The sequence below is a fragment of the Rhinoderma darwinii genome, chromosome 1 (genome assembly GCF_050947455.1).
Source record: "Rhinoderma darwinii isolate aRhiDar2 chromosome 1, aRhiDar2.hap1, whole genome shotgun sequence".
Lineage (NCBI taxonomy): Eukaryota > Metazoa > Chordata > Amphibia > Anura > Rhinodermatidae > Rhinoderma > Rhinoderma darwinii.
In genome coordinates, this window is record NC_134687.1 from 9,851,382 (window position 1) to 9,876,794 (window position 25,413).

At 44.3% G+C, this 25,413-nt stretch overlaps 1 protein-coding gene across 1 annotated transcript in view; it reads right to left on the reverse strand.

Annotated features, from left to right (window-relative positions):
- EXOC6B (exocyst complex component 6B) overlaps positions 1 to 25,413 on the reverse strand; it is a 319,935-nt gene that overhangs the window by 83,630 nt on the left and 210,892 nt on the right. The window contains exons 19-20 of the mRNA XM_075855644.1: positions 11,225 to 11,366; positions 5,554 to 5,627 (exon numbers count right to left, since the gene is read on the reverse strand). Of these exons, the coding sequence (XP_075711759.1) occupies positions 5,554 to 5,627; positions 11,225 to 11,366 (216 nt within the window). The remainder of the gene's footprint in view (positions 1 to 5,553; positions 5,628 to 11,224; positions 11,367 to 25,413) is intronic.

Sequence of the window (25,413 nt, forward strand, 5' to 3'; positions counted from 1 at the left end):
CTGAACTTGGAGATTCCCGTCTTCACCAGATTTGCTCTTTATGTGAGGACATTCCCATCTTCACCAGATTTGCTCTTTATGTGAGGACATCCACTTCTTCACCAGATCTGCTCTTTATGTGAGGACATTCCCGTCTTCACCAGATTTGTTCTTTATGTGAGGACATTCCCGTCTTCACCAGATTTGTTCTTTATGTGAGGACATTCCCATCTTCACCAGATTTGTTATTTATGTGAGGACACCCACGTCTTCACCAAATTTGCTTTTTATGTGAGGACATTCCCGTCTTCACCAGATTTGCCCTTTACTTGAGGACATTCCCGTCTTCACCAGATTTGCCCTTTACTTGGACATTCCCGTCTTCACCAGATTTGCCCTTTACTTGAGGACATTCCCGTCTTCACCAGATTTGCCCTTTACTTGAGGACATTCCCGTCTTCACCAGATTTGCCCTTTACTTGGACATTCCCGTCTTCGACAGATTTGCTCTGAACTTGAGGAGATTCCCGTCTTCACCAGATTTGCTCTTTATGTGAGGACATTCCCATCTTCACCAGATTTGCTCTTTATGTGAGGACATTCCCATCTTCACCAGATTTGCTCTTTATGTGAGGACATTCCCATCTTCACCAGATTTGTTCTTATGTGAGGACATTCCCGTCTTCACCAGATTTGCTCTTTATGTGAGGACATTCCGATCTTCACCAGATTTGCTCTTTATGTGAGGACATCCACTTCTTCACCAGATTTGCTCTATGTGAGGACATCCCCATCTTCACCAGATTTGCTCTTTATGTGAGGACATCCCCATCTTCACCAGATCTGCTCTTTATGTGAGGACATTCCCATCTTCACCAGATTTGCTCTCTATGTGAGGACATCCACTTCTTCACCAGATTTGCTCTATGTGAGGACATCCCCGTCTTCACCAGATTTGCTCTTTATGTGAGGACATTCCCATCTTCCCCAGATTTGCTCTTTATGTGAGGACATTCCCGTCTTCACCAAATTTGCTCTATGTGAGGACATCCCCGTCTTCACCAGATTTGCTCTTTATGTGATGACATTCCCATCTTCACCAGATTTGCTCTTTATGTGAGGACATTCCCGTCTTCACCAGATTTGCTCTTTGTGAGGACATTCCCGTCTTCGCCAGATTTGCTCTTTATGTGAGGAGATCCCCATCTTCACCAGATTTGCTCTATGTGAGGCCAACCACTTCTTCACCAGATATTCTTTTCTCATAAGAACATTCACGTCTTCACCCCACTCCTTTACAAGAAACAAAATGTTTTAACAGTCTTCACCCCATAAGAAAACAGGGACATGTTGGGACTGCGATAAAAGGGGGACAATTTTTACCATGTAAATAGTCAGAAAAGTTAGTAGTGCTATCGACCAAAAGTATACTTTAACGACCACATGGTGGGTCATCTGACAGCAGTTTCCATCCTAGGCCAGCTGAACAGACTAAATAGATTCCTTTCCAAGTATGTGTGGGATCTGGTAATGGCAGATTTGGAATCCGTGATATGGAACTGTTGGATGACAACCTCTGTGGGAGCTGTAACAGTGGTCATATTTATTTTCCAAAAAATGGAGGCAACAGTGGAAAAACATTTTAACAGCTTGACTGAATCAGACAACGTAAAAGCGGAAGACAAAATGCTATTATAATTTTAGAATAGTGAAAGAGAACAGGCGACACACTGGCGCCAAAGACCTGACCGACACCAAATCTTACTTATGCGCACAGAAGCATGAAAAAACCAAGCTTTGATAGAAGCGCACAAATGGCTCACAGTTTTGGAAACCTCCGGTGCGTGATGATTTGGCACCGCACCACGTTGGGTTAGACGTCTTCAGACACCTAAAAAGGTTTGTCCATTCCCAGCAGTAATAACGTCTTCAGAAATGACAAATTAAGTCTTCTTTGTGCCGCCACAGGAAGCCCTAGACATAAATATAACTGGAAAGCGGACTAAATCGGGGGTGTAGGAAAAAACAAAAAAGGTTGCTGGGTGACCGCTAGAGCAAATAAACAGCGCCATTCTTATACAAGGTTTTTTTTTCTTCAAAAAATTAAAGATTTGAGGCGCCCAATTGAAAAGAAAGATTTTTTTTTTCCTAGTAAAACAAAAAAAAGTAGAGAACAAAAACACAAGAAAACCGAGCAGAAAACAAAAAAACCTAGGTTACATATGGCGAAAGAGAGGTTCCCAACGGCGTGTTAATGAAGCGCGGCCCGGCCATGTCACAGGATGACGGATGGCGCCGCCATCACTCTTCTCAGAGTCATCTATTACCAGATGAAAGCTCCTCCAGACAGGATCATCGATAGAGAGAGGATAATGTCATTGCACGTTATACCCCTGGAGCATCGGGAAGAGCCATGAATACAAGAGGTACTGCATCATCGTGGCAGCACAGACAAAGTGCCAGCTCTGCTTCTTGTTGTTGTTTACTGTGAGACACATAGAAAGATGGGCTTAATAGGACAGGAACATCAGTCAATGACTCCCAACTTCATTCACACTTTCCATCCGACCCCATCCATCTTCTCGGCAAAAGCGATGACAGTGCACAATTCAACACCTTCTTCTCCTCCTCCTCCTCTGCCCCTGGCATATCAATACAAAAAAAGGGGAGCTTTACACAACGACTTTTGGTTTCTGCCACGTCGGTGCCCGCCTTTCATCTTCACAAGTCATTGAGGGACATGGGTTTGATCTATAAATTAATATTTTCCGAGCCTGGGCTTTGAACAGGGAGCAGGCATCTGGCCAGATGTGGTCAGGCCCCCGGTCTTGGATTAGGAGTTGTAAATCAGTTGGAATAAAGTTTAAAGGATTCAAGAGACTTTACAGTATTAAACAGGGGGGGCATCAACTATACCCTCTGCATTAAAAAACAAAAAATGATCATATACCTCCCTCCGTAGCCTCATGGGGAGTAGCGGGCACCTTGCAGATAGGATGTCAGCACCTGATTGGGGAGACCGGATGAGGGTATTGCTAGTAATGCTAATCATTAAATGAGACTAAACAAATGAGGGCGGCGCTGTAAGAATTAGGAAAAAGTTATAAACCTTCGTTTTCTGGATTATTGGAATGCCTAGACCTGATTGTCTGGGAAATCTAGTCCCAGGACGCCAGTGTGTCTGGTAGGACTGAGACAGTGTCCATACAAAAAGAATGAGAAATTTAAATACCCAAGCGTGCAGCACGAGGGAAGTGGTCATGTGTAATGTGCATACAGAATTTACAAAATAAAAACAAAAAGGATCAAGAATTACAACCGATATATAATATTGCCCCCCCCCCCCTGCAAATTATAAGATTATTAGTAGTTGCTGAGCAGTTGTGTCCCCATATAAAAGCTGGCAGGTAAGTGCGGAGACCTCAGGTAGATCCGTACGTCTGACCATATAAATGAGCTGTGTACACGGATCTCTAGGTACTCTGCTGGTCCATAAACAGTGGTCCTCAAGACCTCCTCTGTGGGACCACATCCGTAAACTAAGGACCTTGCAAGGTTATTCAGCTTCAATCTGAAATCCTAATAAAACCAACAGAGCTCCATGTTGTAGTAATTGTGACAAAAGGTAAGCCCAATAATAACCCTAGTCCTAAGGGTAGACGCTGTTGGAAGACTCAATGTATTGTGTGTTGGGTCATCTAGCTCCCACAAGTAATACTAGACAGCCTCCGAGCAGAATTATGATAGTGTCACCTGTATGGGTCAGAATAAGAAAGCGTTATATGGCACGGGCATGTTTGTGTCAAGTATTATGACCCACTCTTCTATATCCTAGAGGATCTTGAGTGTCATTTGAAGAGACCCGGGAAAACTGGACTTGACGTTGTGGAAACCGTAGATCACATTTTTGAGATCTCCCTGACCACTGGAACAGGCCCATAGCTCTTTATTTAGAAGGCAATAGGAAAGATTTGGACTCTTGTATCACCACTGTCTATATCCCAGATGACTACATTGTTCTGAAGATCTATATGGTTATATACGACTTTTTGCTCCTCTTCGTACACTCACTGTGATCCACTGTCGACACGTCCTCAGGCTCCTAAAAAGTATCTTGTCATTGTGGCTCACAAAATGAGGTTTGCCGGATCCACCAGGTCTATACCATTTGCACAATATGGTGGTTCCCTACTGACCGTGTTCAGGAGTGCGGTGTGTCTTAGGTGGATCCAAAGAACCCTAATGAAATGATTCCTGGCTCTCGAACGACATCTTATTTGTAGGAAAAATTGCAAAAAATATTTGCTAAAATTGTAGCATTTCATAGAGAATACTAGAACTATAGTAGAGAGTGCAGGAGCTAGAGACAAAACTTACAGTGGAATCGGCATTGAAGACACAAAAACCAAACTGACGCGTGCAACCGAGCAGGAGTCATAGGCGTTTAACGGTTATGGAGTAAGTTTGGACCCATGTTCATTTACAATGCAGTACAGCCATAGCTGGTCCACCAATGCAGGTAATAAGGAATCATTCCCTCAACGTAAAGAGCGTCCAACAAAGACCAACCAAGAGTGAGAACTACAGTCTGCAATTTATATACATATCAGTGGTCCCCAACAAGCGGCTCATGGACTCAATGGATACAGCTGGGCACCATAGGACAATGGCGGGTTCCTGGTTGACAGTGCAGAGTCCAGCCGGTGCAGCGTTAGGTCTCTCCCTCCACCCGAGGAACCGCCGCCAGCTTGCCACGTTGAGAGAAAAGTGAGGCAACCCTGTCAGGAAGGGTTTTTATGCCGGCACACAGCAGGACTTTCCTGAACATGCCAACTATCTCATGGTCATTTTACCTTCCTCTGGATAAATATTGCAGGATAAAAGTTGGAGATACATTTAATTGTATAGAGGTAGGATTCCCTTTTATCTTCCCCGCAACCTCTTACGGTGAGTGATGTCATGAAAGGATCCACCAGATATATATTGTACATACACGTATATACCTGCACAGAAATGACTTGAGACCCCCTACACGTGAGCCAGTGTTGCATTTGGTGGATCTCCACTTTGCCTAATCGGCTTCCCTCCATCTCCTGAGGTTCCGGTGGAGAAGACTTCTCACGTCTCCCTCCAATTCTGTGTTGTAAATTTGGCAGTCCTGAGAATACAGGGTTTTTCCTTGCTCTCTTGTTTAGTCTTACAAGCTTGCTAAGTTCTTCGGTGCCCCGCTAAAAGTCATATACATGTTGCACAACGCAGGGGTCAGGCTTGTTTTTTTTTTTTTTTTTCTGAAGGAATGGGTAAACCACAGCGTCAATTCCCCCCCCCCTCCCCCAGCGCGTCCATCACTTCACAGGCCGAGGAAGCGACCTGACAGTCTTAAAAAGGCGAGAGACGCGCAGGTCTCTGGCATTTAATCCTTAAAGAGTCTCATTTCTTCAAACCCCCCCACCTCTTCCTTGGAGTCCCCCTCCCCATTCCTTCTCGCCCGTCTTCTCTCGCTCCTTAAGACCTCATGGGCCCTCAGTCACACATCTTAAAAGAGAAATATAACACAAAACAACAAAGGCTTACTTGTCTTAAGTCGATGAAGGCCAACTGCAGTGTGTCCCCTTGGAACCCAGGCACTGGTCCCGATCTGGCAAACCCTGTGGGAAAGAATAAACCATGAAAAGCGTCTTTAAATAACCATGGACAGGAAGATTGGCAGACGGATGACAGCGAGGACAAGGGAGGCTGGGGGAGAGGAGGAACGAGCTTCTATGGGGCCATGTCTCTCGGCCTTCACGCTCTTTGTCTGCTCTTCAAAATTTGTGTCATCAAAACACCATTAATTCCACCGTCCTGACAGCGAGGAAACTGTACTAACTCAACCTGAAATCTATTCCCATGGGCCACTCCGAGCTCCACGCTATTTGTTTGGTCAATGGACAAACAAGTCAACGAAAAAAAAAAATGGGGTGGGGGTGGCATTGTCCAGGGTGGAGGATCTTTTCACAATAAAAAAATAAAAAAAGAAGGTTCTTTCAGTTGGGGAAGCTTTGTATATTGCAGCAGGAATTTTCCGATTTCATGCTTGTCACCTCGTCCCTCCCGTATTTATCAATAATAAATAACTGCCTGAAGCATCGACAATTGTGCTTTTCCCCCGCATATTTCCATTATCTGTTATGGTGCATTACATCCGGGGTGGTGGGGTGGGGGCTACTGCGCTCGGCGGCCCCCATTGACACAGCGACTGGGAATCTTTCTAAGATGATTACATGGTCTCTGCTGTAATATTATCCCGAATCGGGGATAAAAGAGGGGCGAGGGTCTACGTGCCGTACAGTGCGGTGAGCTCCATGAGACCTGGCATTGTGATGGATTCTCATCATATTCACCGGACGGGAATGAGAGGCTCAGACAGCGTCGGCCGGCGGCGCAGGGTGGGCACTCTGCACTTATTAAGGGTATTAGATGACAATCGCATTGTGTCTGACGTGGGAGAACAGTTCACAGCTTCCGTCCCACTCTGCTAGTTCAATTGGTCCCTGTGAAGGTGACAAGCCTAAATAATGGATGCAAGGTACGAGCTATAGCCTGCGCTTACATTGCATCTGATCTATTAACGTTCCCGAGTACATAATCACCACCATTATGCGGGCCGCGCCAAGCTCAGGGCACATACCAGTGACTAGTGCCAGTTATAGGGCAGCGCAATGGTTGGTGCTACTGGGGTCATGGGCTCAAACACCGCCAAAAAATGGACCAGGAACGCAGAATATCTCTCCCGTCCGCATACATAGATACACATACATACGTCTTTTGAAAATAGATGGAAATTGAGAAAGAGCGTGTACAATAAGAATATGTAAAGATCTACTGGGCAAAGACTAAAATGAAGGGTGGCAGTAGTGATGCCATAGCTGCACATTGGCAAAACGGAGGAAAATTTATCAAAACTGTCCAGCAAGAGAAACCGGCCTAATTACGCATAGAAACCAACCAGAGGTCATTTCCGAAAAGTTTAAGATGTGAAAGCGGAGCTCTAATTGGTTGGCACGGCCGTCAGGAGGGACAGACAACACCAACGAAAACAAAGATCTCATGCTGATGAATAATGGTAAAAATATACAAATACCGATTTTATCATTTATTTTATGTATTCCATTATGTTATGTATTAGTGTTACGTAATCTATTTGTATTACATTATGTATATTTATTAATGTTATGTATTACATGATGTATTATACTCAGTGTTATGTATTCTATTACATGTATTATATTACTACATTATGTATTATGGTATACTTGGTGTTCTATATTATATTACCTATTATACTTTGTTTTATGTATTATATTACATTATGTATTATACTTTGTGTTATGTATTACATGTATTATACTTTGTGTTATGTATTACATTACATGTATTATACTTTGTGTTATGTATTATATTACATTATGTATTATACTTTGTTTTATGTATTATATTACATTATGTATTATACTTTGTGTTATGTATTATATTACATTATGTATTATACTTTGTTTTATGTATTATATTACATTATGTATTATACTTTGTGTTATGTATTATATTACATTATGTATTATACTTTGTGTTATGTATTATATTACATTATGTATTATACTTTGTTTTATGTATTATATTACATTATGTATTATACTTTGTGTTATGTATTATATTACATTATGTATTATACTTTGTGTTATGTATTATATTACATTATGTATTATACTTTGTTTTATGTATTATATTACATTATGTATTATACTTTGTTTTATGTATTATATTACATTATGTATTATACTTTGTGTTATGTATTATATTACATTATGTATTATACTTTGTTTTATGTATTATATTACATTATGTATTATACTTTGTTTTAAGTGCCATATCATTACATTATGCATTATACTTCTGTTATATTATACTCATGATATGAATTATATTACTAAATTATGTGTCATACTTCGGGTCACATATACCTAAAGTAATAAAAAACTAATACAGATCATGTTATGTATTATATTACATTATACTGGTGTTCTGTATGTTTATTACATTATGTATTATACATTATATTACATTTATTATATTTCAGGTTAAGTATTATAGTTATTACATCATATATTATACTTGGTGTATTATATTTATTATTTGTTTATGTTATACATTACTTGACATATTAAAGTTATTTTATATATTACATTCATCATATATTACATGATATTATTCGGTGCGGTCACGGCGCTTCCAGTTGATGGAGTATTCTGCGTTATAACTATTTTCAGCAGCACAGGAAGGTCCAGGCCTACAGACATCATCCCAGGATTGTACTTGTGATATTAGGGCTCCGGCCTTCTCGGAGATTCAATAGAATAGCACTGAGAAGCCGTGTTTCCCCTTCCGGCCCCCTCCCCTCTTGCTGGGCCACAGTCTGTAAATCTTTAAACAAGTCGATTACAAGACAGAAGCTGCCAGACAACAAAAACCACGGCTTCCCACAGGAAAAGAAATCAGAAGTTTATCTATTGAGCGCTAATACACAGGAGTAACGGTGATGGATGGCCATCATCAGTCTTCATCCCTGGGATGAGGGTGGCAGCGCAGGGCTTGGCTGGGCGGCGGGGGTCACATCTCCTGCTGGTCAGGTTGACGGCACCTGCTTTGCAATGTCTAAGCCTTTCACAACCTCTAATTAGGCAGCAGGAGATCTGCAGGTCGGCGGCAGGATTTCCCGGCTCCCTCCAGCGTCACTGCCCCAGCTCTGAACTCCCGACGAGAGCACAACGTTTATGAACTCTAATAGTCGGGGATCTGCCGTCCTTCTACATCATGCGGGGGGTTTATACAATGCGATAGAAAAAAAGGCGATTCTTCATTGGCTTTACTGGCTTCAGCTTCATGCTTTTAGATATTTCTTCTGCATCGAACAGTTAAATGCACTTTATCGATCTAGAATGTATATTGCTTTTTAAGACATACTTGCTTGTCTGGAAAAATCATGCAGATAAACTATAGAGACTGAAGTAGATGCCAGTTCTGGCAAATACATCTTTTGCTATGACAGATAATTTTTCCCCAGAAGACTTAATGGTTAATTATTTGGAGGGATTGTGCAAAAGTAAGATTATTTCCTAAAAGCCCCCAAAGCTACGTACAAAACAGGTTTCAACTTCAAGGGTATCTGGCAGCAGATATGAGGCCTCAAAACTGCTGACCGCACGATACAGTGGGAGGAGAGGGCATTGTAACTATAACTTTTGTCTCGGTCATGCAACTTGCGTGACCGAGAAATTTATATTTATTTCCCGTGGCACGGAGAGGTGAGATGGGTCCATCAGTAAATGTAGAGAAAGGAGAGGCGAGATGTGTCCACCACTGAATGCAGAGAAAGGAGAGGTGAGATGTGTCCACCACTGAATGTAGAGAAAGGAGAGGTGAGATGTGTCCACCACTGACTGTAGAGAAAGGAGAGGAGAGATGTGTCCACCACTGAATGTAGAGAAAGGAGAGGTGAGATGTGTCCACCACTGAATGTAGAGAAAGGAGAGGAGAGATGTGTCCACCACTGAATGTAGAGAAAGGAGAGGCGAGATGTGTCCACCACTGACTGTAGAGAAAGGAGAGGTGAGATGTGTCCACCACTGAATGTAGAGAAAGGAGAGGAGAGATGTGTCCACCACTGAATGTAGAGAAAGGAGAGGAGAGATGTGTCCACCACTGAATGTAGAGAAAGGAGAGGAGAGATGTGTCCACCACTGAATGTAGAGAAAGGAGAGGCGAGATGTGTCCACCACTGACTGTAGAGAAAGGAGAGGTGAGATGTGTCCACCACTGAATGTAGAGAAAGGAGAGGCGAGATGTGTCCACCACTGACTGTAGAGAAAGGAGAGGAGAGATGTGTCCACCACTGAATGTAGAGAAAGGAGAGGTGAGATGTGTCCACCACTGACTGTAGAGAAAGGAGAGGAGAGATGTGTCCACCACTGAATGTAGAGAAAGGAGAGGTGAGATGTGTCCACCACTGAATGTAGAGAAAGGAGAGGAGAGATGTGTCCACCACTGAATGTAGAGAAAGGAGAGGCGAGATGTGTCCACCACTGACTGTAGAGAAAGGAGAGGTGAGATGTGTCCACCACTGAATGTAGAGAAAGGAGAGGCGAGATGTGTCCACCACTGACTGTAGAGAAAGGAGAGGTGAGATGTGTCCACCACTGACTGTAGAGAAAGGAGAGGAGAGATGTGTCCACCACTGACTGTAGAGAAAGGAGAGGTGAGATGTGTCCACCACTGACTGTAGAGAAAGGAGAGGTGAGATGTGTCCACCACTGAATGTAGAGAAAGAAGAGGTGAGATGTGTCCACCACTGAATGTAGAGAAAGGAGAGGTGAGATGTGTCCACCACTGACTGTAGAGAAAGGAGAGGAGAGATGTGTCCACCACTGACTGTAGAGAAAGGAGAGGTGAGATGTGTCCACCACTGAATGTAGAGAAAGGAGAGGTGAGATGTGTCCACCACTGAATGTAGAGAAAGGAGAAGAGAGATGTGTCCACCACTGACTGTAGAGAAAGGAGAGGCGAAATGTGTCCACCACTGAATGTAGAGAAAGGAGAGGAGAGATGTGTCCATCACTGACTGTAGAGAAAGGAGAGGAGAGATGTGTCCACCACTGAATGTAGAGAAAGGAGAGGAGAGATGTGTCCACCACTGAATGTAGAGAAAGGAGAGGCGAGATGTGTCCACCACTGAATGTAGAGAAAGGAGAGGAGAGATGTGTCCACCACTGAATGTAGAGAAAGGAGAGGTGAGATGTGTCCATCACTGACTGTAGAGAAAGGAGAGGCGAGATGTGTCCACCACTGAATGTAGAGAAAGGAGAGGCGAGATGTGTCCACCACTGAATGTAGAGAAAGGAGAGGCGAGATGTGTCCACCACTGAATGTAGAGAAAGGAGAGGAGAGATGTGTCCACCACTGAATGTAGAGAAAGGAGAGGTGAGATGTGTCCACCACTGAATGTAGAGAAAGGAGAGGAGAGATGTGTCCACCACTGAATGTAGAGAAAGGAGAGGAGAGATGTGTCCACCACTGAATGTAGAGAAAGGAGAGGCGAGATGTGTCCACCACTGAATGTAGAGAAAGGAGAGGAGAGATGTGTCCACCACTGAATGTAGAGAAAGGAGAGGTGAGATTTGTCCACCACTGAATACAGCACACTCATACTTACTTTCACACTCCTTGACATCAAGATTGAACTGCTGCAAGGCCCCCATGGTGATCTGTTTGACGTCGGCTTCCAGGAGCAACTGTGTCAGGGATGTGGAGAGGTGTTTGCAGGCAGACATACAGGCTGTCTGGGCAACCTTACCCTGCAAGACATAAAAATGTAGAGGTCAGATCATGTTGGGAGGTGTAGTGTTCTATGTATTCAGGTTTAATGAATAGTATTACGGTCAAGTATAGTGGTCGGGTCATGTTGAGGGTTGTAGTGAGTAAGAAAGTATAAGTCTGATGATGTCATAATGTAAGGATAGGATCGGGGCCAAGCGGAAGGTAACAGACTAAGTGTTACAAGGAGCTAGATCCACCAGCAGCACAAAGTATTTAAAAACTATCATTTGGAATGAGTGTCCTTACAAGTGAAACAATAAAGAGCAGAGCTGCAGGATTTCCTGGCGCTGTCGGGCCCCTGGGTCCTCAATATTAGTAATGTTAACGTATATATTTTACATAAGACTACAACCTGGGAAACGACGAGGAAATATTGGGGTTAGTATAGAACGAGGTACAGCAGTCGGTTGCTCGTATGAGTGTCTGGCGTAACCTGCAGACAGCCGCGTCTCTGGGAACAGAACACCCAATAGGAGGACACAGGTCAAATGTGTCATTATTCCCATTCCACCTCGTACAAATGTAAACCATTCCCTGCAATGTAAAATCATTACTACCCTGAGAAGGCAGGAGACTCCCAATGTGTTACTACAACTCCCAGCATGGATTACCACCCGCTGAGCAACTGGCGGCAGGATGGAATGGATTACAGTATAACACGTCCCGGCTATAGATCTCCTTCAGCTTTATTAGAACGTTTAATAGACAGAAATGACACATAAATTAGGCAACTTTTACTCTTTAACAGTTTTTATCCTTTTTACTAATTTTGTTTGACATTCAAGGAAACCGTCCGTGCGGTCCGCTCTGAGGGCGCGTGCTGTGCGACCACGTACTGTGTCTCATGCAGCAGTGCTGTGTGTCCCACCATGCTGTTCTTACAGCCACCAGCACTGGAAAGGTCATAGCCACTCATCTATAATAATATATAAACCAATATTAGTAATAGATCAGTGCATAACACAGAATACAATTCCCAAATATTTCCGCCAGAGAGTCTCCAAACCAGACACACTCCAGGAGTGACGGCCCTCACCAGAAAGCATCTCAGGTCAGGCGGCGTTACCTGTTAGGGATTCAAGCTAAAAATAAATAAATCACTTGGGTGCCTTTGTCTCCTACGTGTAAAAATGTAGGAGCCAAATTATATTTTTGGTTTGCCAAATGTAAAATAATAATAAAAAAAGAAAAGCATTTACTTTAGAACTGACCGGCGGCAGCCTTTACACTAGACTGTGGACTGACCGGCGGCAGCCTTTACACTAGACTGTGGACTGACCGGCGGCAGCCTTTACACTAGACTGTGGACTGACCGGCGGCAGCCCTTACACTAGACTGTGGACTGACCGGCGGCAGCCTTTACACTAGACTGTGGACTGACCGGCGGCAGCCTTTACACTAGACTGTGGACTGACCGGCGGCAGCCTTTACACTAGATTGTGGACTGACCGGCGGCAGCCTTTACACTAGACTGTGGACTGACCGGCGGCAGCCTTTACACTAGACTGTGGACTGACCGGCGGCACCCTTTACACTAGACTGTGGACTGACCGGCGGCAGCCTTTACACTAGACTGTGGACTGACCGGCGGCAGCCTTTACACTAGACTGTGGACTGACCGGCGGCAGCCTTTACACTAGACTGTGGACTGACCGGCGGCAGCCCTTACACTAGACTGTGGACTGACCGGCGGCAGCCCTTACACTAGACTGTGGACTGACCGGCGGCAGCCTTTACACTAGACTGTGGACTGACCGGCGGCAACCTTTACACTAGACTGTGGACTGATCGGCGGCAGCCTTTACACTAGACTGTGGACTGACCGGCGGCAGCCTTTACACTAGACTGTGGACTGACCGGCGGCAGCCTTTACACTAGACTGTGGACTGACCGGCGGCAGCCTTTACACTAGACTGTGGACTGACCGGCGGCAGCCTTTACACTAGACTGTGGACTGACCTGCGGCAGCCTTTACACTAGACTGTGGACTGACCTGCGGCAGCCTTTACACTAGACTGTGGACTGACCGGCGGCAGCCTTTACACTAGACTGTGGACTGACCTGCGGCAGCCTTTACACTAGACTGTGGACTGACCTGCGGCAGCCTTTACACTAGACTGTGGACTGACCGGCGGCAGCCTTTACACTAGACTGTGGACTGACCGGCGGCAGCCTTTACACTAGACTGTGGACTGACCGGCGGCAGCCTTTACACTAGACTGTGGACTGACCGGCGGCAGCCTTTACACTAGACTGTGGCCTGACCGACGGCAGCCTTTACACTAGACTGTGGACTGACCGACGGCAGCCTTTACACTAGACTGTGGACTGACCGGCGGCAGCCTTTACACTAGACTGTGGACTGACCGGCGGCAGCCTTTACACTAGACTGTGGACTGACCGGCGGCAGCCTTTACACTAGACTGTGTACTGACCGGCGGCAGCCTTTACACTAGACTGTGGACTGACCGGCGGCAGCCTTTACACTAGACTGTGGACTGACCGGCGGCAGCCTTTACACTAGACTGTGGACTGACCGGCGGCAGCCTTTACACTAGACTGTGGACTGACCTGTGGCAGCCTTTACACTAGACTGTGGACTGACCTGCGGCAGCCTTTACACTAGACTGTGGACTGACCTGTGGCAGCCTTTACACTAGACTGTGGACTGACCTGCGGCAGCCTTTACACTAGACTGTGGACTGACCGGCGGCAGCACTGACACTAGCTGGCGGCAGCCTTTACACTAGACTGTGGACTGATCATCAGCGTTTGAAGCACAAATACAGAGAACATAAAGCACAAACTATATGCGGATGACATTGCTGCAGCGTGTTCTCCTGTACTCACTATTGTGTATGAAATGCATTCACATCGAACGTCGCAGCGTTCTAGACAGAGGAGTCTTCTCATACCACGTTACCCACCTCGCCCGGCTCCAGCGGCGAGCCCCGGTGAGCGGTCGCCGCTCCGGCCAACTGTGGTGTTCGGACACCTACTACTCCGCTGCCTTTGCTTCAACGATGCCACGACCTCCTGCTCCTTTCGGTCGGCCATGACAACAGGCGTCCAGTGATGACGTCACTCATGGCAGCATATTTAACCCCTTCCTGACATTTTTCATAAGTATACGTCATGGAAAGCCAGTACTTCCCGCAAAATGTCGTATACTTGTAATTTATGCACCTGGGTAAGAACAACCTGCAGGCATCATATGTCCTGGGGGGGCGCTACACTGGGGGAGTCACTTGTTGAGAAGGATCTGGGTGAACTTGTAAGTCATAAACCAAATAACAATGTCAATCAGCTGCTTCAAAGGCCAGCAGGATATTGTCGTGTATTAAAAGAGGCCTGGACTCGCGGGACAGGGATGTAATATTACCACTTTACAAAGCAATAGTGAGGCCTCATCTAGAATATGCAGTTCAGTTCTGGGCTCCAGTTCATAGAAAGGATGAAAAATACAAAGAAGAGCAACAAAGCTAATAAGGGGGGCGGAGAATGTAAGTTATGAGGAAAGATTAAAAGAATTAAACCTATTTAAGGGGGGACATGATTAACTTATATAGATATATTAATGGCACATACAAAAAATATGGTGAAATCCTGTTCCATGTAAAACCCCCCCAAAAAACAAGGGGGCACTCCCTCCGTCTGGAGAAAAAAAGGTTCAACCTGCAGAGGCGACAAGTCTTCTTTACTGTGAGAACTGTGAATCTATGGAATAGTCACCGCAGGAGCCGTCACAGCAGGGACAGGAGATGCTGCAAAAAAGCCAAAGATCATTTCCTAGAACAAAAAAATATAAGCTCCTATGTGTAGAAAACTTTACCTTCCCCTTTCCCATCCCTTGGTTGAACTTGATGGACATGTGACTTTTTTTCAGCTGTACAAACTATGTGACTATGTATAACTATGTAACTAACGACAAATGCATGGCACCGGTTTAGAAGCTGAGTCGGTGCCATCATCCCCGGATGTCAGCTGTATCTTACAGCTGACATCCTGCTGCAATTGCGGGGAATGAAGCTTCGATCCCAGCCATTAACCCCTTAAATGCAGCTGTCAAAAGCGATTGCTGCATTTAAGGTGTTTGCAGCTCATCGACACCCCAGGAATGAAATCCCCGGGGTGTCTGTGGCTGCAATGGGAGGCCTAATAGTGGCCTCCCGGTCTGTCTAGTACGGAAAACTTTCAGTCCCCGCCTGGAGGCGGAGCCTGAAAGGCTACTGTAGCCGACGGCAAGGTGGCGTCGGCTCAGGAGCTGAGGCGGCGTCATCAGCGGTGGATGTCAGTTGTACGTTACAGCTGACATCCACGGGTAACGGCAGGAATCGGAGCTAGCTCCGATCCCTGCGATTAACCCCTTAGATGCAGCAATCGGATGCGATCGCTGCATCTTTGTGGTGGTTAGCAGTTGGGCAGCGAAGGCTGCTGTCAGTGAATGACTGACAGATCTAATACATTGCACTACATAGGAAGTGCAATGTATTAGAAAAAAAATCTGATAGTTGGACCTTCAAGTCCCCTAGTGGGACTAAAGAAAAGTGGTAAAAAAAAAAAGTTGTAAAAAATAATAAAAGTTTCAAGTAATAAAATAAAACACAAATTGCCCTGTCCCCTTATCAAGTCATTTATTAAAAAACATAAAAATAAACCATATATATTTGGTATCGCCGCGACCGTAATGGCCTAAACTATAAAAATATAATGTTATTTATTCCACGCGGTGAACGGCGTAAAAAAAACAAAAACGTAAAAAACAGAATTTGTGTTTTTCGGTCACTTTGCCCTACAAAAATTTTATAAAAAGTGATCAAAAAGTCACATGCATCCAAAAATGGTACCTATAAAAAATATAGCTCGTCTCGCAATATACAAGCCCTCATACACCTCCGTCGACAAAAAAAATTAAAAAAAGTTATGGCTCTCACAACTTGGCGACAGAAAAAATACATTCATTTTACAAAACTAATCTTATTGTGCAAAAAGTTGTAAAACATAAAAAAGTTCTATAAATTAGGTATCGCCGGAATCGGACTGACCCGCAGAGTAAATTTAACATGTAATTCATAACGCTTGGTGACCGCTGTACAAAAAAAAACCTAAAAAAACTATGGCAGAATTGCAGTTTTTTGGTCACCTTGCCTCCCAAAAAATACGATAAAAAGAGACCAAAAAAAAATCGCATGTACCCCAAAATGGTACCAATAATAACTACAGCTCGTCCCGCTAAAAAACATCCCTCATACCGCTACGTCTATGAAAAAATAAAATTAGTTATGGCTCTAATAAGTCAGGAAATAAAAAATATGCAGTTGTGTAGATCATAGTGGGACTTTTCTTCTGTTTCAAAAGGTGATTTATCGGGGCCCTGAAATTAGGGAACCAGGAAGGGGAGGGCCCAAACATATCCGCTGGAAGCGACGGTGCCTGTATTATACCAGGACAACACTTCCCAGCAAAATTCCCCAAACTGCAAAGGTGCGGAGTGCGGACCAAAAGGGGGATAAGTAAGGACATTTATCAGTGCGACACCGGCCTGTGCAGAAAGGATGGCGTCACAGCGTAACACACATCTATGGATCATTTTATTGTTCACCCCATTATTATACCACCTGACTGCCCCTGATGTACTCTGCCCGGCTTACATGTACCCCCACATTATAAACGGAAACACCAGCAATAATCAAACAACTCTACCACCAAGCAAAATCTATGCTTCAAAAGACAAATGGCGCTCCCTCCCTTCTGAGCCCTACAGCATGCCCAAACAGCCGTTTACTTCCACATATATGGCACCGCCAAACCAGGGAGAACCCTTTTAACAATTTTTGGGGTGTGTGTCTCCAGTGGCATAAGCTGGGCACGACATACTTGCCACTGAAATGGCATGTCTGGGGAAAAATTGCAATTTTTACTTTGCACCATCCACAGCGCATTCATTTATGGAAAGGACCTGTGGGGTGAACATGCTCACTTCACCCCTTAATAAATGCCTTGAGGGGTGTCGTTTCCAAAATGGGGTTTATTTCATTACTTCACATCAGAGCCCTGCAATTGTGAACCAATACTGCATATGTCGCCAAATTTTGGTCAGTTTCCACTGTACTGGTACCTTAGGGGCTTTGCAAATGTTACAGCTGAAACTTCACTGTAGCAAGCGGGATCGCACTAAACTTCGATCCCACTGGTTTAACCCCTTAGATGCCACGGTCAATAGCGACCACGGCATCTAAAGAGGTAGAAAGGGGAGAGCAGCCCACTGACAGCCCATCGCCCCCCCTGCGACGTGTTCGTGCGGTGCCGATGGTTGGCATGGCAGCTCGGGCGCCTTTGTTCTCCTATTATGCCCCGCCTCCGGTCTGTCAGAAGCACAATATACTGCAATACATAAGTATTGAAGTATATCGTGCAAGCGATCCAAGGATTGTTGGTTCAAGTCTCCTAGGCGGACTAGTAAAAAAGTATTCTTCATGTACAAAAAAAAATTAAAATTAAAAAAGTAAAAAAAAAAGTAAAAAAAAAAAACAAAAAACAAAAAAAAACACCTTTTCCCATTTCCCCCTAAGGCATTGTAAAACAATAAATAAAAAAATAAAACATAATTGGTATCGCTGCGTCCGTAAAAGTCTGAACCATTACATTATATTATTTAACCCGCATGGTGAACGACGTAAAAAAAATCCCAAAAAATTAAATGCCAGAATCTGTTTTTTGGCCACATCAAATCGAATAAAAAGTGATTAAAAATGGACAATAAAAACTACAGCTCGCCCCGCAAAAAATAAGCCCTCATACCGCTCAAATCGACAATTTTTTTTTTTTTAAAAGTCTCAGAATGTGACAAAATAAATTCTCTTTTTTACGGTTAGTTTTTTGCTTGTAAAAGTAGTAAAACATGAAAAACAACTATATAAAATTTGGTGTCACAGTAATTGTATTGACCCGCAGAATAAGTTAAAATGTCGTTTTAATTGCACGGTGAAAACGAAGTGCAAAAACAATGGAGGAATCGCTGTTTTTTTCATATACCACAAAGACCTTTTCCCCCCGTTTTCTAGTACATTATATGGTACAATAAACGGTGCCATGAAAACTGACAACTAGTCCGGCAAAAATCACGTCCTCATAGGACTAGATCGACGTAAAAATAAACAAAAAAGTCATGTCTTTTATCCCAGTGAAGACCGCGACCACAGATTGTTGGATCCACTTCTCCGCTGAGAAACCCAACAGCAGACCACAGTGCACACAACTTCCAGCAGATCCAGAAGACCGCGGTGACTACAGAGCAGATGTCAGGCCCTGTCTGAGCGCGGCGCTCCTGCTCACCGGTAGCGTCCGGCATTTAGGGGAAGAAATATGTCATCAATTAGAAATAATGGCCGATGTGAAAGGCGGCTTTGTGCAGAACAAGTCTCTTATCAAAGAGCTCATTAAAGAACACTTTAGCTGCCTGACAGATGGAATAAACAGTCATTAATCTGTGCGCTGGACGCCCGGCTCATCAGGAGCGAGGGAGAAAACGGAGGGAACTCTTAAAGGTGTACACCGCACCATCTACGAGGAGCGGACCGCTAAATAAACATCTCCATCCCCACAAAATATCAGGACGCTCCTTCCATTTATGCCCCTTTTTTAAAGACATAGGAGAACACATTGCTCCATGGAGGATAGTCCTCCCTCTCACGTAGTCCTGCACACATGGGTGAGTGTTTGTTACAATGTATCAGTATAGGTAAGAGCCATCAGTCTGGAGTCCGAACTCCTATCCCGGACTTCAATATAGGAGAGAGATTTGTGCAAATATCCTAAAATTAATGTTAAAACTTTAGAACAATTTGCAACATTCTACATAATACTCCCACCATCCAGAGCTGCGCTCACAATTCTGCTAGTTTCCGTTTAGCATAGAGCAGTACATTGTGGGAGCTGAGCTATTAGGTCATGAGTCCAAGGGCAACCAGCACAATTTCTAAAAAAAATTGGGGTTTCAGTTCCTCACCGTTTGCATGGACTTACTGGTTGTCAGTGAATAGAAACGTTCGTCCAGCAGAAACCAGAAATCCATCCTGATCTAGTCCTACTTAAACAGCTAAGGGTTTGTTACAATCTCTCAGGATAGGTAAAGGGTGGGAGAGGTCAAGGGGCTTTATACTCCATATAAGCTTTGGAGACTTCCAATGGCCAAACCCAGCTCCACCCCAAATAGAAAACCAACTCCTGAGAAGGCTACGCTCGAAAACTTCCAAGTATTGTAATGAAATCCACACCTGCGGAAAACTTCAGAAATTCTCAAGATGTTACCCTTACTGTAACGTATATCAGAAAACTATGAAATAAGCAGCAGGAGTAGAGACGGTGAGTAATATCTGAAGAGCTAAATTCTAAGGAAGCCGTAGGGAGAGGAGCCGACTGTGGAGTCGTCCTGGCATACGTCTACCTATATTCACTTTAAAGACTATTGAGCCAACCAAAAACACAAGAGCGTTTTTTGTCAAACTGGGCTCCACCAATGGTGTCTCAAGGGCGCTTTAAGGTGGTGGGTAATAACAGATTGGGAATGGGCGATTACAAGGTGTCTGTGCCAACTTGGACGCTGTTCAACCACACTTTACCACCAAATGCAGCTCATCGATAAGTAGGTTCACCCTCAATAGCTTTTCATTATTCCTTAAGAAGTGCAGAAGAAGTTAATCAAAAGAATCCAACCTTGCCCAAACCAGGTATTTGTCGAATGCTGGCCTCAGGAATGGTCCTGCTCGTCAAAATATTGCATCCAATGGTTGTCCAATACCGTTGAAAAAGTTTGGAGGGACTTTCCTCACTGGACAGCTAAAAAGGGTTGTCCCAGAACAGACAATTATCACCTATCCGTAGGATAGGGATTAATGGTCTGATCGCTGGGATCACATCGCAAAAACAGGGGTCCCAAACCCCGTATTCCTCCTCACTGGTCAACCGCAGTGAGGGACATTGAATGGAGCGGTGATCAAGCATGGACTCTGATGCTTAATTCAAAGTCTATGGGAATGACGGAAATAGTGGAGTACAGCCCACTGCTGTTTCCGTCAGTCCCATAGACATTGAATCAAGCAGATATTCATGACACTTGCAGGTGACCGGAGAAAAACTTTCAGATAATAGCACTTACAGGTGACTGGGGCAGATCTAGAAGATAATAACACTTACAGGTGACCAGGGCAGATCCAGCAGATAAAACTTACAGGTGACTGGGTTAAATATAGCAGATGACAACACTTACAGGTGACTGGGCAGATCTAGAAGATAATACCACTTACAAGTGACCAGGGCAGATCTAGCAGATAATAGCACTTACAGGTGACCGGGGCAGATATAAGATAATAACACTTACAGGTGACAGGGGCGGATCTAACAGATAATAAGGGCTCTTACAGGTAACCGGGTCCGATCTAGCAGATCAGAACTGACTTGTGGCAAAGGTGGAATCCATGACGGCGCCAGGCATAAAGTCACTGCGCTCTCCAATACAAGCCATGCTACTAGCAGTGTTTGTCTATGGAGATTGCATGGTCGTGTACTTGATTTTATGCTCCTATTTGCAATGGCTGAAACATCTGAACCCAATAATGAGAAGGGGTGTCCACATATTTTTGGCCTTTTACTGTAGATCTACCCTGAGAAGACATTGAGGGTACTATGAGTCGTTGGAGATAAATCAGACTCTGCAGAGGGTTCAGGTGGAGTATAAACTGTAGATCGCTGCATTCATTTACTCCAGGAAACACATTCTGATACAGATCATTAAGACTCCGGCTCCACACGACAACGTTAATCACCCGGATTTTCCATCCTGATCAACATGGAATCCTTTCAACCCATAATTCAGAGTCTGGAGGCAACTTAGTATTGCCTGTGTTTCCTTCCCTGTGCCCTCGCTAAGAAAATATTCCCCTCCTATACACAAGCTGCAAATGTGTAAGATACTTAATGTCCACATACAAGAACTAATTGGTGGTGGTGGTATTTCGGGGGCTCTGCAGGAAGAAAAAAAAAAAGACCTCCATTACCTTAAAATTACAGTGCCTCCTATTGGGCATGGAAAGGACTGCACTGATTCCTATGGCTCACGATCACTGGTGGTTTCCAAAAGGTTGAGGATTTGCTAAATAACCATTAGGGTATGGTCACAGGGCTTATTTTCGAAAAATCGGAAGGAGAACGCCTCCAAACATCTGCCCATTGATTTCAATGGGAAAAACGTTCTGTTCTGACGGGGCGGTTTTTTATGCGTCCGTTTTGAAAAACGACCGCGTAAAAAAAACACCCGCGAAAAAGAAGTGCATGTCACTTACTTCTTGAGCCATTTTTTCATTGAGTCTATAGCAAAACAGCTCCAAAAACGGCCGTAAATAACGCAGCGAAAAACGCAAGTTGCTAAAAAAAACGGCTGAAAATCAGGAGCTGTTTTCCCTTGAAAACAGCTCCGTATTTTCAGCCATTTTTTATTAAGCGTGTGAACAGAGCCTTAGGAAGTTGTCGTATGGGCTTCAAAAAAATGTGTGATTTGACTATTCGTGGAGGTTACTATTGGTTTTTTGGTTTTTGTTATTACGGTCGCGACGATACCGAATGTGTATATTTTATGTATTGAGACTTTTATTTCAATGTTTATAAAAAAAAAAAATACACCTTTTTTTACACTTAACATTATTATTTTTTTTACTTTTTTATTTTTAAACTTTAATGTATTGGCATATATCTATACACGGATAGTACACAGGAGGTTGTTCGGACAGACCTAAGTATGCCCTAACAGGAAATATGGTCAGACAGCCCTGGGAGTCCTTCAATGGACCCTGGGCTGTCTGCCCATATATGGTATGTCCCTCGATCGCATCACAGGGATTCCCCTTGAATGTTGCGGAGGTGATCAGATTTGATCGAAGCATTCAAGGGAATAGCGGCAGAGAAGAGAGGTTTCTCTGATCTCCGCCGTTAGAGCAGGGCTGCGGCTGTGTAATACATCCATTGCCCCGCTCCTGACAACAAGTGTGCGCGCGGTCAGCATGAGGAGATGCGGCCGGCGCTGCACTAATGAGCGGCGGCGCAAGCACCGAACACAGAACATGGGGGTGTTTTGTAGTGCGTCCGCCATGTTCTGCCTTTAGTGCCGGCCCTCATTAGTGCAGCGCAGGTCGCATCACCTCATGCTGAATGTGCGCGCACTTGTCAGCAGTGGGCAACGGCTGTATTGCACACGTATTCCGATAGGTCCGTGGTCATCTAGAGACGCAGGATTCTTCTTTAAGGGGTGTAACCCAACTCAGACATTTATTGTACACTCACAGGACTCTCATCTGTTACCATCATTTCCATAGAAGGGTAACGGGGAAGCTGTGCACATGGTCGACCACAGCTCATTCATTCTTCTTCTGAATGTGGTGGCTGCCTCACCAGGTAGGACGGGGGTCAGGGACCACCACCCTTGCCATAGGTGCGGCTCCCAGAGTTGGGACCTGCATCTATCAGATATGGATATGCTATAAATGTGTGAGTTGGCAATAATCCTTTAATAGTCAGGGCTGATCATGTAAATGGTTGGAAGCAGGGCCCCATGTACCAAGCTCCCCTGACTCATTACTATATGTTTTTTTTACCCTCTATTTGAGCAACAGTATGGCATCAATGTAATTAAAGTGAATTAAAAACTAAATATAATGCAGAATGCTAAAAGTAAGAAGTAAATCCTGAAGCTCTTCCCCATTTATAGAACTTGTGAGTCTACAACCGTAGTCCCTTCATCCTTAGGCGACCAATCAAATAGTCTCTTCTTCATACAGCTGCCGGCACAAATAAGTATTTTGTTGGCAAATCCCAGGTTTTTAAGAATCAAATAAGTTGGGGTGTCAGCGGACCCCATAGCAATCCCTCGCTCTTTCACAACAACCATCTATATCAACGACGAAAAATTATCACCCGAGTTGTATTTATGTGGTTTTACCACGGTGGCTTTTTATTTGTCCTAGAGTTTTTATGAAGATGAGGATATGAAAAAATAAATCCAATAAGGATTGCCTCCTGTATGACCCATCATTACACTGTAAGAGCTCTCCATACAATCATTACCCAATATTAGATCATTATTTCTGATTTGCTGATGACTTAAAATTTGAAGTGCTTAATTACTGGAGCCCCTCACCTCTTGACTTCCGGCCAATTTATATCCCTCCCAGGACCCTATGTGTTCCCGAAAATGCACACAATTAAACGTCAGTGGTCAATTTCTTTCATTTCCTACACCATACTGAAAGAAGAAACTGGCGTCAGGTTATTACGTGCATACATACTTATATTACCGGAGGCTGAATCCACATCTGAACAAGCTAGAGAATGGCTGGGGGAATATTAAAGAAAATTTCTCCCCCATGAAGATGGGCTGAATGGAGATTTCCCTTATTCTACAGACAATAAACCCTGGCTGGTCTGATCTCTACTGCAGCAAGAGCAGTGGGGTAAGGAAGGGTTCCTACCTCAGCAAGCCCCCTTCCAGCCAGAGGCAAAGGATCTTCATATGATCATGGGCCCCAGTGACCTGTAAGTGTTATCTGCTAGCTCTGCCCCCGGTCACCTGTAAGTGCAGTTATCTTCTAGATCTGGCCCGGTCACCTGTAAGTGCTGTTATCTTCTAGATATGGCCCAGTCACCTGTAAGTGCCATTATCGTCTAGATCTGGCCGGTCACCTGTGCCATTATCTTCTAGATCTGCCCCGGTCACTTGTAAGTGTTATTATATGCTAGATCTGCCCTGTCAGATGTAAGTGTTATTATTATTATTATTATCTACTAGATCTGCCCCGGTCACCTGTAAGTGCTATTATTATCTACTAGATCTGCCTCGGTCACCTATAAGTGTTGTTATCTTCTACATCTGCCCCGGTCACCTGTAAGTGTTATCTGCTAGATCTACCTGGTCACCTATAAGTGTTGGGGTTAACATGGATGTCTCCTGATACATATAAAGAGTATAGAACTATGGTCAGTGTTCGCAGCATCTCTTCTACTACCCAATTCATCTATCCCAAAGCGGATGACAGACGGGCAGGTTTTGTGGGAACTGATAAAAATCAGGCTGTGTAAAGAAATACGAAAAGCTCCCAGATCTTCAGAACAGACTAGAAAATCTAAATGTGATGACCCGATACCTGGCGTATTAGAGAAATCTACACACAAAGTACATCACAAACTGCAGAAGGTTTCATTATACAATTAAGTTCAATCCAGCGTCCGATATTCCAGAGTTTTACAAAACCAGAAACATAAGCCCGAGCAGATCGCTCAGGAGATCATGGCCATTCCTACAAGTCAATCTTATATATTTTTATATCGCCGTCCAACAACGAGAAATATATCTTATAATTCGGCAAGGTCCCATTAATGCCGGACTAAGGGAATCTCCCTGAACAATGAACACCCCGTACACGACTCCGGCAGAGATAAAACGCTGCAGTATCACAGCATTATTTCTGAAAATGACCTGCCCCCCCCCCCCTCAGTTAGTGCGGACCATGGCACACTGTCACAGCAGCACAGCGCTGGCTGATCACTGCGCGGCGGGGATTAATGGTGTCGCACACTCCATGCAGACTCCACAACACACAGGTTTCTGTTAAGATGCTCTTGTCATGCAGATCACACCCCTGACCCCTCACCCTTATTGCACGCGGCACTCCGGCTACTCACCGGCATTCTGGAGTGCGAGTCGGCTGCAGCCTGCGGCGAGAGGGCAGAGGTCACTGAGACGGAAGGATTCCCACTAATGAAGGGACTACTAAATGTCCCTCAATCATGAATAATACAGTCCCGCGTGGCAGACGGGCATATGATAAGCCTAATAGGGACTCGCTGACTGTCCGATATTAACAGACCCCGCTCCCTATTCCTACAAGTAACCCCTAAATATACTGCGCCCATTATGGGTGGGGGTCAGTATAGTCTAGGTGTCGTCTTCTTCTGTCAAGGTGTTAAATATTACACTCA